Genomic DNA, 13,511 nt, shown 5'->3' with positions numbered 1-13,511 from the left:
GACCTTGCTAGGAAGGAAGGTGTTTTGGGTCAAGGATATTTTGGTGTGCAATCACCCCCTGCCACACACCCTAGTGGTGGCTTGCAGGGTATTTTTTGAATAATAAAAAACGCGACTACTACATTGCCAAAACAGCTCTTGAAATTATAAGGGACCATTGAAAACAACTCTCGTTCCCTCGTCTCCACACAATTAGGGAAAATGAGAAAAAGAGTCTCAATGCTACATTGATTGCAGTACTCTTTTACTTTTCTTCCTCCCCATCCCGTTTATCCCCAAATGTCTCCCTTTATTCTGAGCTTGTGCTCCTGATGTGTGCTCAACAAAGTCGTGCCGGTGGTTGGCCGTTTAGCGACGGTGCCCAGCGGCCCTTAATCACCGCTAGCAATGTGAATCTTCTCCAGCAATCCGTGCCGACGATGGCTTTCCTTTGCTGCAGGCACGTGGTCCTGGTAAACCTCCTGCAGATTCGTTGCTCAAGTTAGAGCAGGAACTCTCCACAGATTCCCTTTCTTCACGACCTAGGCAATCTGTACTATGCCATTAATGTAACGATTAGCGCATACTGTTGAACCAACAGCAATAAGTACGATAGATAAAAACAAACGAGCCATTATCACTGAATAAATATGGAGTCAACAGATAACAACTCTCCCGTCACCCCCATAAACGATAATTATCGAAAATCTTTCCTATTCTATGTGTCCTAACTTACTAGTGTCCGGTGAGTCGCGAGCTATTCATTCTCGATTTTTGTTTGAGTGACCCCTTGTCTGAAGTTTGACAGTTTTTTCGCCGCGGTATACTCCGTTGATGATCCGCAGCTCACCGCTCACGCCGCCTCTGGTTATAATCTTGAAGTGGTGTCAATTCTAGGATTATTCACTAAATCCCATCACGTCCGCCATCCGTACCCTAGGCGTTGGATGATGTCAGAGTCATCTGAAGTGGTCGTGGTTCACTTAAAGAATTAGCTTTGTGAAACGCTGTTATGACAAACTGAGTAGCGTATCGAAATTATTAGAGGATCTAGGTTGGGAATCATTCACGGAGTGAAGGTGAAATAACAGTTTAAATCTCTTGCATACATTTGTAGGATGTCTCATTTGCAATGATGTTGAAAATGTGTTATTAGTCCCATCGTTTTACGGTAGGAGAGATCATTTCAATAAAATTCGAGAAATTAATTATAGAAAAGATTGATTTAAGATGTCATTTTTCACACGAATGAAAAGGGATCAGAATAAAATAAAGTTTGTCCGAACGCGCGAGGAGGGAAAGATGCTTTGGGTCAGGGGTAGCCTGGTGCGTATTCACCCCCTGCCACATCCTAGCGTTGGTTCGCAGGGGGTGCGAAATTAAACTGAAAAAGAATGCACCACTCTGTGGAGTATACGTCCACTTCCCGCGTCATATTATATCTTCTAGTTTCAAATTTAAAAAAAGTGAGCATCATTTTTGGTGATGGACGAAACTTAAGAAGTTATTAATAAGTATCAATTAATTTTACGGCATCCATACCAAACCTGAACATTTGACGTGGATGGAGAATCGAATGCAGGACTATAGAGGTGAGCGCGGCGCTGTGCTAAACGTGTTCCATCCTTGGGTTAAATGGAAAAAGGGACCATTTGGTCGCAATTTTGTCCAAATAAAGACCTCTGTTTGTCTGTCTAACCTTAAAGACGGAACTAGTTAATTCCTCCAGTCGTTTCTTTGGCGGCTCTTAGAGTGCTATTGGCTCTAGTGACTTATCTATTTGGAGGGTTGGAATATTTATGTTTTGTTAATTTCCTTAGCTATCCGTGGGTTATTATTTTGGCGTATGGATTATTTTTATTCCTGTTTTAGTCTAGTATTACCTTCCTTTCCGTAGGATAAAATTTTACAGTAAACATTATTTCTGTCATTTGTCAAAGGGCAATTAGGTCAATATGACCTATCAGAAGCCTAGTGTTTTTAAACATCAAGACCCACGTATGTTGAAATTTAGCCTTATTGATCGGGCAAAATATTCCTGCATATTTCGCCTAATATTTGTGACGAGTATGTGTACTTTTCTACTTTGTTATTGAGAAATTTTATCTTCAAGTTGCATGGTTAATATTAGGGCATATTTTTCGAAATTATCAAAGTATAAATTGAACTATCAAGTTCCCTGTGACTTATTATAGTTCGCCATTTGAAAAATTAACCCGGCCAACTTAGTAAAACGTTGTTACGATAAATTGAGTAGCGTATAAAAATTATTAGATTGGGGCTAGGTTGGGAATCACTCATGAAGCAAAGGTTTAAGTACACAGTAAATCTTTTACATAAATTGGAAGGATGTCTCTTTAGCGGTGATGTCGAGACTGTATTTCTATAAGTTCCATCGTGCTACGGTAGGAATGATCATATCAATAAAAGCATGGGGATTCAAGTGTAGAAGAGATTTGTCATTTTTTTCCCACGGACGATAAGGGATCAGAATAACGTTTTCCTACCACGCTCGGGGGGAAGTAATATGTGTATTCACCTCCTGCCACATACCCCAGTGGTGGCATGTAGGGTATTAAAAACCGTACACATTGTAATCAACTCGAAGGTCGATTTGGTAGGTGATGATAGAGTTCACCCAGTACTAAGCCCGACGGCGTGTGAAATTCACACAACAGGGAAGGGGAGCCAGTTTCTCTCCCTGTGGGGAGGAACCTCTACAGATTGGGTGAAGCTGGACCACCGCGACCCGCTGTAGAGTATAATGTAATAATAATTAACAAGTAAATTTGCACCCCTGAAAATAATGTTCACCAACCATAACCGTTGCTGAAAAGCGGATTTATTTCTCCCAACATTTTCATTTCCTTAGCGCTCTGCCCTCGGCGGAAGGGGAGTGAGGGTTCTAAGCATCAGCTGAGTGCCTTCGGCAACGGGGACGCGCCCAGTGGAGAAATGCCATTGACGACTGTTGGTTGCATATACCATAGGATATACGGAATTGCGTCCACGCCGATTAACTCCCAACCGCCCCAATCTCCAGTCGGGAGAGCCGCCTCTGGGGGCAAGGCCGATGGAAATAGTTAGTTGGTACACCATTGATAATTCTCTCTAAAGTCCTCTGTGGAAAAGTTTTTTTAATGAGGATTCATATGGATCCTCATTAAAAAAACTTACCTTTGAAGGGAGGGGGTGGAACAATGGGGGTATGGGAACAGAGAAGACCAAGTTGGACAGGGAGAGGAATTTTGGAAGAAAAGAAGTTGGGTGAAATTCGAAAAAAACAAAGAAATTAGTTGGATGAAATATCGATAGGCAGAGTGGGAGGTTGATAAAGCTGCGGTAGAGAGGGAAGTGGGAAGGAGAGGCTTTGTAGACAGCATGAAGGTACATCTGTGAATTGCGAAGAAATAAGGAAGAAAATGAAGAATGGCGAGGGAAAGGAAATTTGCGTCGTATGTGGAATATAATAATCGTCCAGGAATCTTTAAACTCTTGCCTTTTAAAGTTGAATGCCAATTTTGAGAATCGATCATTTCGGGTATATCGAGCAATATGTTCAAGGTCGCATTATCGAACAGGAGTGACGAGACGATATGCCCCAAATATGCAATATCGGATCGCCATTCGGCGTCGCCTTGTCATCCGGCGAAAGGGGCCCCGCGGCCACTTTTCCCTCCCTTCGCCCGTCGGGGGACGTGGTCCGGGGAACCACCAAGGAGTGAGAGGGTCGCTCGGGGCGCGCCTCGCTGTCGTCGTCAAACAGGAATGGATGCCCTCCCCCCACAGTCTCTCTTCAGCTCGGGAGATATACTCTTTGGATCCTGACGCGGACTGGGCTTTATAGGGGGCGCGGAGATTCGATCCCCTCCGGAGGACGTGCACTCGCGGCAGTTGCCCTGACCCACTCCCGAAGGGGGAAGGGGTCGATGTCCCCCTCTACTCCCGCGGACGTCGCCCTCAGTACGACTTTCTATGCCTTAGGAGCAAATTGGTATTCTTTTTCTGTAAGGAGTACAGAAGATGGTGCCTCCACTGCTGTTTAAAACTCGTTTTACGTACTGACAAATATTTGTTTTGAATTGTTTTATTAACTGCTCAGGTTCTTATTTATATTTTATATTATACTATTTCATTTTCTAATTTCTTACCCCGCTGATATTCAGAATGAAGTAATGTTTCGCCGTCTTATGCGCATTTTTTCATTACCCCGCTGGCTTCATTGGCGCCGGTCCCTGCCAATGCAGAGGCACCGGGTTCGATACTCGCCTGAGTGGGTGGTCCTCCAGGACGTCGGGCTTGGGTGTTTTTGGTTGTCTTTATTATGCATATGTATGTACTGCAAATCATTGAAATGTGAGAGAGGCCCTTTGTATACTAAGTTCGCCTTTAAAATTAGGTGTTATGATTTTTATTAATTACTGTTCTATTTAATGTTAAGTTAACCGCGGTTTCCAAAGACGCAACACGGCCCTAGGTCTTCTCGCTGTCTAGGTCCTTATTCTCTCATACATTTGGAATGTCCATTGCATTCGGAATAGGGAGACGGGGGTCAGAGGGGTGAATGTCGGAGATGAGCACGTAGGAGGGGAGGGTTGAGGGTGGTGGTTTGGCGCTCTCCCGGCCGACGTCCCCTCTGGCCGTCGGGGAGGGTGGAGCGGGGTGGATGGCTGCGGGTTTGTGTGCTAGCGCGTCATGGGGTCACCTCTTGGCAACGAGGGTGGGGGTGGGTGTGGCAGGAGAGGGGGTTCAGATAGGGAAGGGGGGGCAGCAGCCGCCGCCGAGGTATCGATTGCGGCGCTGGGGAGTCAGAGGCCCTCCCGGCGGGTGCGCGCGCGGCGGCGGCGGAATCGGCCAGGGTTGCGCGGCGTTCTGGAGTGGGTCGAGGGACCCCTGACAGGCGCGCTCCCGGGGGCAGGGAGAATGTCTGCCCCCTCCGCCCCCCGGAGTGAGTGGCGCCGGGATGCCACTCATGCGTCGGGAGCCCAATGACATCGACGGATGGTATTCAAGTAACCCCCCCCCCCATTCTAGAAAGGGCGATTTCCGCCCCCCCCCCCCCCGCCCTGGGGCCGCCGTTTCATGAAACATACCAATCAATGGACGAGTCATCTGGAAACAATTCTTTAAGTGGGATATATGAAACCTGTCTATACCTCTCCCCCCGAGCGCAATCGCGCCTGTGATTCCACGCGCTCTCCCCTCCCTCAAGCTCCTCCCCTAACTGCCCCATCAGCGCGTGACCACCTCCTCCCACCATCTCCCGGCGCATATCCTCAGCGCGAAAATTTGCATTCTGTGGAACGAAGGAAAATAATGAATGTTGCAAAATTCATTAAAATCGTCAGATTCTCTGTTGTTCAATTTAAAAGGACTTGTTCAAAGACTTGTAGCTTTGAGGAACGGGCCCAAATTTTTCTCTCTCTCAGCACCCCTACCCCCTCTGATTTCCCGCAAAGGGCGCGAAAGATTCCCTTCGCTCCCTCACCCTCGTCCACCCCGCCTCAGAAATCCCCATGAGTCACTTGGGCAGGCAAATAAGGGGTGTAACGCGACTTGGTGCTGTTTCCAAGGGGTGTGTTGTGAGACCATTTCATTTGTCTCCCTCAGACTTGAATCGAGGAATGCTCATGCAAGTCTTAATGTATATATTTCGATGTGTAGTCCATCCGATGAAGATTTATGAAAAATAGTTAAATATTTTTCGTCTTTTGAAATGCTTTGTCTAAGAATTTGAGAGATCGTTCTTCTCGACGAGCACGGAATTCTCGAAATTATCCTGGAAGCAATTTTTAAATACCCTCTTATCATATCAACTATGGATGCTGGCTGCTCTATTTGGCCCAAGAAATTTTTCTCCCTTTCGCTGTCTCCTGGGAGTGTCTCACGAGAGTACTTTGGAACCACTTTGAGTATTCACCTCCCCCCCCCTCCGCCGCTGCCCCTCCCTTTCCCTCCTCCCGTGCGTAATCGCGCGTGTGAGTCCGCTTCCCTCCAGCTCCTCCTCTACTCTGCTCCCCCCCAGCCCTCGTGACCGCTTCATCTCCCCATACCCCTCCGCATATCCTGAGTGTGTGCGCGCCCACCCTTCCCCGCCCTTTGCCCTCTCCCCCCCCCTCAACCCCCCTCCCCCCCCCTCAACCCCCCCTCCCCCCCATCCCCCCCCGTGTCCTCTTCATACGGCGCCGATTTTTGTTAAGGTGGCCGCCCTGGATATGAAGAGCACAGCGGCGGTTATAACGATAGGTGGAAGCACGGTATTGCGCGCGAGGAGTATATTGTGCCCGACCCTTTCGGTAGTACTGATTCCAATTCCTATTTCTCTCGCACGGTCGGCTTACCGTGTTTTCGTCCTCAGCGACTGTGATAAGGGCGGGACGAAACGGGAAGGGAGGCGCAGTTATCAGCAGCGCAAGTCGTCCGCGGGGGAGGGGCGTCGGGGGGGAGAGGTCCCGCGCCGCGCGCGTCGCGACTCGGTCAAACTAGCCAACGTCAGGGAACGGCACACATACGCGATCGATCAGGAGAGCAGCAGCGTCGAGGAGCGAGTGAGAGAGGGGAGCGCTTGCTTTTCCTTGAGGTGAAACTCACTCTTTCGAGGGGAGAGGCATTCCAGGGAGCGGCGCAGTTAATCGGCCAACTCCTCGAGGCGGTGGGGAATTAACGAGGGAATTATGGAGCCGGATTCAATGAGTGGTGGTTTGGGCAGTGCCATGTCCAACGGGGTCAGTGCGTTCGCGTCGGAGGTGGCCCAGGGAGCCGCGGGTGACCTCCAGCAGAAGCTCCATTCGGACCAGTTCACTCTGTGGACCATGCTGAATCCACGTAAGTGCAGGGCGTGCTTCATTGCGCTCCGTCCGTTGCGCTCGCACCCGCTGTTGCCCAACGCGGAAGGGTGACACTCACAGTGCCCCTCCCCCCTTTTAACCGAGTTGCACTTGTTCTCTCCGTTTTTCACTTCTGTGCCAACCATTTTGGCTCCGCCCGAATTGCAAATAGAAGGTTTTCAACCAATGACTGCCATCGTAATTAGGGTGAGCGAGTACCCGCCTCAACCGAGCTGCACTCTCGTTCCCTCTCCGTTGTTTTTTCGTGCATTTAGTCTTCCCGAACTGTGTTTTGAAGGTTTTTGACAGTCTGTCATCGTGCATTTGAGTCGGGATTGATGTGAGCAACCTAGGGTTATTAATTGAGCAAGCGGGTGGTGTGGTTAACTAGCCCAGTAGTAGGACAAAAGGTATCGTGACTTGTAATCAGGATAAATGGGTGCCAGAAGTCTTGAGTTTATTCTTCGTCGCAGTGTGTACACAGCCATGTCCTAAATGCCCCGTTGCGAAGTCTAGCTTTATTGGCTCTCATCTTTTCAACGGCTCAGACGCCGTCGAATCATGGTACTCGGGACGGCCGGTGTGCGTCGGAGTGCATTCCAGTTTCCATTCTGGTACACTTCTACCATATCTAGGTAACGCTCGACCCAACGAGGACTTCCTCTTTAATCCAATGGCGTTGAATGATGGAGCCGTCCGGGTACTATTATCCCGCGGGTCAAAAGGACAGCGGCGAAGAGGCAAGCGCTAAGTTCATTTATTTCCTCGTACGTAGGCTTTTCAAGCTAACAAACGCCCCCTTTTGTGGGCCCCCAGTGTTCCCTATGTGATCCCCGGCTTTTAGCCAAGGCGGTGAGTGGTTGGAGGCGACAGGCGGGCGTGTTCGCGAGGAAGTTGCGTGTGCGGCGAGATTTTTTTCACGCGGCTTACATTTATTTTTTGTAGCCCACCTCACGAGTCGTGTCGTTGCTTTGGAAGAGTCTGTTAAGTGCCCGTTGCGTCACAATGTATGCTCTATGATGCGGTTTGCCCTTGACTTCTCTTGCATTATTTCTGTCCGTGCAACCCCGAGCCATCCCCTCCACCCGCCGTCCCCTCAATGCCTCCCTCCGCTGGAGGGGGGAGCTGTTCTCCTCTCCCACCCCCAAGTGATGGTATTGGTCGTTAATGGCCTCACCGAGTTGGTTACTGATTCTCAGTGTACCAGGTGGGTGTTATGAAACCTGAGGAGAGGTGGCTCTTGGGGGGGGGGGGGAGTGGAAATATGGATGAAGTGGCCAAACACTCGAGAGCCACGTGATCGATCGACTTTAAATCGTAACCCTTGAACGGATGAAGATGGCGTCGGCTATAGGCGCACTACTGGTGTGGTGCATCCGTTGAATGTGGACTGTGTTCAGGGGGCCCAAACTAGTAATCTTCGATGCAAATCTTTCCCAGTGGTTTCCCGATATGACGGGGCGACTGCGTTGTTTCTAGCGCTCATTTGTAAGTTCGAGACACTCGAATGGCGGCCGCGTTAATGCCTCCGGAAGCGTGCGCCTCGTGTGGGCAAGCGGCGGAAGTGCGGGAAATTGCGATCGCTGGCGTGAGCATGGGACGCTTCTTTGCAACCAATTTCTGTTTTTGCCCCGGCTTATTTCGATTTACTGACCGCCGGGCACTTTTAGCCGGCCGCTCTGCAGACACACTTCATTAGACGCCAAAGTAGAGAAGACAATTCAATATTTCCAAATTATTACATTGCCTGGATTTGGGAAGGGTGGTCGGAAGGGTCGTATATCTCTAGTTTCACAATTTTATATTTTTTGGTCGCATGAAGGTTTACGTAACGCTTTACTTTATTTCTAGCTTCCTGGCAGACGCTAGGTCGCCTTTCTCGTTTCGTCCCTAGCAGTTGGGATTGATGAGCACATATTACTTACGAAGTAAACTCTTCGAATAAGCTGGCCGTTTTCTCTCTCTTCGCTATTTAAAATACTTGGAATGTTTTATGATAAATCCATGTTTCGTGATTGTTCAATAATGAGATCTCCAACCCTTCAAATTAGGTGTCAATTTTATTTGGGGTTTATTGACTATTTGTAACCCAGTTCATTCTGTATGGACTTTTCAATAATTGGATGACCCAAGATCTTCCGCTCAGATCGTGGAAATGTTTCCGCAGTGGTCTTTGATTGTACCGCATTTTAAATTCGAAAAATCACGCCAAAGCGTGCAATATTGCCCCCTGCCACACACCTTACTGGTGGCTTGCAGGATATAAATTATTATTTTATATATTTAGATAGTTGAGCGCCTTGCAAGCCATCGCTAGGGTGTGTGGCAAGGGATGGATACAAATCAGGCTAATTTTGACCCGAATATGACCCCTACCGCGGTCGGACAGTGCTATTCTGATCACTTATCGTTCGTGGAAAAAATCACCTCTTAAATCTAGCTGTTCTGCACTTAATCTCTAATGCGATACTCTGTGTCTTACAGGGTACTAAAGTACTAATACTAAGAAAGAAAAGAATTTCTCTTTGAGCACATTTCAGATCTCAAACTTCGATGAGGCTTTCGAGTTATGCTGTTATTTACTTTCAGATCTCTAATGTCATGCCTTCATCAATTTTCTTTTAAATTTGGAACCGGATTTATTTTTCCTGCAAATAGATAGATGTGTGCCAGCTACTGATTTCGAATCCTCTCAAAGTCGTAATAATCAGATTTTCCGCACTGATAAACTCCCTCAGTTTTATATTTGCGCGTCCAAAATAGGTTACAATATTTAAATGCATTTTGGGAAACATTGTCCCCTGAGTACAGAAACCTGGCATGCCCACATGCACGTCTATTTTTACACTTTTCCGCAGCATGACACTAGTGTGCTGTTTTCTACAGATTTTATTGTTTTCCCAGAATTAACTCGGTGACTGCCTGCGCTCGTTTACTGTGATTAGTACCAAGGCGAAATGACCCGCCCTCGCCTTATGTCACGCGAGAAAAACGCCATACCACAATGTTACGTCAGCCCTTTCAACCTTTTTTTTCTCCATCCGTGTCTCCGGTGACTTGTAATTACAATCTTTTCCGCTCCTCACGTATGACGTGCACTTTTGGGATTTTCGGTGGGCCAATGAGTCATCGAGGTGGGTAGATCGATTGGAGGGGGCAGCCGTGGCCCTATCCGCTCACTCAAACCACGTGGCGATGAAACTCGAACGGCGTTTTATTTATTTGTTAAATTTATTTTAGTGCCCTGCCAGCTACCGCCAGGGTGTGTGGCAGGGGGCGAACTCACACCAGACTACATTTCAGCTCGATCGCAGATAATACTATAATAAATAAATCCAAGGATGACTTAGAGTTTCAATGGGAGACATAATACCTTTGAGGATTTCTCCGCTGAAATCCTCGCCACTTGTGTAACTGCTATAATAATCTTCGCGCGGTAGTTACTGATATCCTTCAAGATTATAACTATTTTTATTTATTTAACAATTTAATCTGGATGATAGCGTATCGACATTATCTCATCTCCGACTATCTTACCGCTGAGGTGAGCAAGGATCAAACTCTGCCCTCCATTTGGTGAAGAATTTTTCCATTGATAGTGTCACGTAGGTGTATCGATCACATTTTATAAAAGTGTCATCATTGCTCGCGTGGATGATCAGGGCTGCAGTTGGTTGGCAACCACGACTGTTTTGCTTTATTTATTGATATATACCCTGCAAGCCACCGCCAGGGTGTGTGGCAGGGGGTGAATACACACCAGAATAACTTTACCTGAACATGACCCTACCGCGGTCGAACAATGTTATTATGATCCCCTATCTTTCGTGGAAATAATGGCATATTATATCTATCTTTTCTACACTTAATCTCTTTAATTTTACTAGCATGATCTCTCCTACCGAAGTGGGATTGGGGTAATAATACATTTTCCACATCACTGCTAAATAGATCTTATTCCAATTTATGCAAGAGCTTCAATCTGTAATTTAACATTTCGCCCCGTTAGTGATTCCTAGCCAAGCTGCTCTATTATTTAGGATACGCTACTTAGGTTATCAAAACAACGTTCTACAAATCTAGCTTCTCTACGCTGCACGTGATCCAATTCGGCAATTAATCCAACTTAGTGAGGATCCCATATACTTGCAGCATGTACTAAATGAGGTCTAACCAACGGCAGATAACATTTCTCTTTGACCTTTCAATCACGTATACTAAGTACTCTTCTAATAAATCCGAATTTTTTGTTAACTTGTCCACATATTCGTTATATGTGTTTCACACTGGAGAGATCGTGAGTGCGGGTAACGCCTAGGTATTTAATTTGAGTCTACATAAGCCATTTCGGAGTTCCCAATACAGTAGGCGTTCGGGTGGAAATTGCACTTTTTCCAAAAATTCATGACTCTGATTGCCAAGTGTCGCACCACCGTTGTATAGCATTTAGGTTATCTGACAAAGCTGCTGCTTCGTCAGGATCACCGATATCACGATAAACGCTTTCTTCTCTCACCTGTGCTGTGATTTGTCTCGCAATCTCTCTTGGCCTATCCAAACAAGCGTGGCACATCTATTGTAAGCCTTTTTTTCTAAGAACTATTATAGTATAATAATGCATCATATTGAGCAACCTGGGTCACTGACTGGTTGTGGCTGACTGACGGGTTCTGACCGGAATGCCCGGGTTCGATTCCCGGGCAAGCCTCTCTGGGCACCTCCTTATCTTAGTGATTTTTCGGATACCAGATCTTCCTGGGAAACCATAACCGGCACAGGGAAAGGAACTACCCCCCCCTACCCAGATGTGTGAATTTCACACGCCGTCGGGCTTGGTACTGGGTGAACTATACCATCATCTACCAAACCGACCTTCGGGTTGATTTCTGAGTTGTTGTTTTTTTATTGAGCAACCTTAAATACGTCACTTTGGATTCCTTGTCCGTCTATCTTGATCAATTATCCGTTCAAGAAGGAACTATTGTAAGCACAGGTGGCCATTGCTTGCCTCGGAGCCGCGCGTGCCACTAGCCTGTCATCGGTTCGAGTTCCAGTTTTTTTGAACCCCGAGTGACTTCTCCTGTTCTGGGGCGCTTCGATGCGACGATGACGCAGTGGGTCACATTCCCCGCCCATTCCCCTATGCTGCTTCTCTATCCTCACCATGACAAACAGGTTTATTTTATTCGCACATTTACCCATTTTTTCTCTCACTGCGAACGTTAACTGTCGTCGGCCGAATCGGTTTATGCAGGTTGTCGCTGCTGTGCGTTGCCAACGCATTAAAAAAAATATTCATTAAATCCTCTTGAGATTCGGTTGTAATTGGAAGCTGTCTTCGATTTGATCATTCAATGACAAGTTGGGGAATTTTAAAACCACCTCGTGGATATCATTATGATTATTTGAACTATATTTTTTGCAGAATATAAACTGAAGTTAGACGCATTCCTGTTGTTTAAAAAAATGTGCCTGGAAGATGGAGATTCGTTCCGTATAATTGGGACGAAATACTAAATTTGATCTCCAAAAATGTCTTATCCAAAGGGTGTAATAATATTAATAATACTAATAGATAGTACCCATTCCCCGTGCCAAATACCCTAGTGATAGCACGTAGGTTACTGAATAAAACTAAAACTAGCGTGCAAGCCACCGCTAGGATGTGTGGCAGGGGGTGAACACGCATCAGACTAGATATTAGATTTCCAAAGAAACTGCGGGAGATGCCGCAACAGTAACTTTTAACGGAGTCATCCGCTAATGTGCATTTCAATTTCATATATATTAGATATTTTTAGTACCCTTCAAGCTGCCGCTTGGGTGTGTGGTATGGGGTGAATACACACCAGACTGATTTTGGCCCAGATATATTTTTCCCCTACCGCGATCAGACAATGTAATTCTGACCCCTTATTGTTCGTAGAAAAATTGATATCTTAAATCTTTCTACACTTAATCTATCTAATTTAATTGACATGATTCATCCTATTGTAGCACGATGGGGATGATAATGCATTTTCAGCATTTGATCTAGAATACTGTCCCCTCCTAGCGCTGTTGGACGACCTTAATCTAATCCCTTATCAATCGTGGGAAAAATGGCATCTTAATTCTATCCGTTCTAAAATTAATCTCCCTAATTTTATTGGTAGTAATAGGTAAGTCAAAGTCGTGTTCATTAATATCGTGACGCGGATTGAATATAAATCAGGGATAAACTTTGGAACAATGAGAAGTTGTCAGTTTCGTTTTGTTTGCATAATAATGAGAGCATTTTAAACAAAATTTTAATCTCTCCTAGGCATTCATTGAACGTATAACCTTCATTCATTAATCAGTTTCCGAGATTGGCATTTCTGAATTTAATTCAAAATTGAAAGACGTGAAGATTCTTTCAGTTTCTTTGAGCATACCTCTGAATTGGGTTTTTTCAAAGGATATACGTAACCAAATCCGCACCCGAAAATGATTGCCTAGTTTCCTTCCGTTTCATCCTTAGATCTTAAGGCCAATTTTCAAGATAAAATGCAGGAATCACCTCCTCGAATAGAATAAGTAAAAGGCCGCCACTCTGTCTGGAGAATCAAGCCGTATGCAGGAAAATACTGAATTTATTCATGAATTCTGAAATATGATATACAAATCGAGCATTCTGGATGAGAACGACGCTCCTAGTACTTGTGAGATGTCTTGGACCGCAGT

At 46.1% G+C, this 13,511-nt stretch overlaps 1 protein-coding gene across 4 annotated transcripts in view; it reads left to right on the top strand.

The window, feature by feature from the left end:
* Rtnl1 (reticulon) overlaps window positions 1-13,511 on the top strand; it is a 168,369-nt gene that overhangs the window by 76,512 nt on the left and 78,346 nt on the right. For 2 of the 4 annotated variants that reach the window (XM_071598386.1, XM_071598384.1), the window contains exon 1: window positions 6,452-6,804. The exons of the other annotated variants lie outside the window; for them this stretch is intronic. In XM_071598386.1, coding sequence (XP_071454487.1) covers window positions 6,654-6,804 — 151 coding nt within the window. In that variant the 5' untranslated portion in view covers window positions 6,452-6,653. Of the gene's footprint in view, window positions 1-6,451; window positions 6,805-13,511 lie in introns of those variants that run through there. 4 annotated transcript variants of the gene reach the window in all.

This window comes from Hetaerina americana, unplaced genomic scaffold (genome assembly GCF_022747635.1).
Source record: "Hetaerina americana unplaced genomic scaffold, ioHetAmer1.1.p SCAF_10, whole genome shotgun sequence".
Lineage (NCBI taxonomy): Eukaryota > Metazoa > Arthropoda > Insecta > Odonata > Calopterygidae > Hetaerina > Hetaerina americana.
Note: the sequence above shows the minus strand (reverse complement) of the source record. Positions and strands in the feature narration are given on the sequence as shown.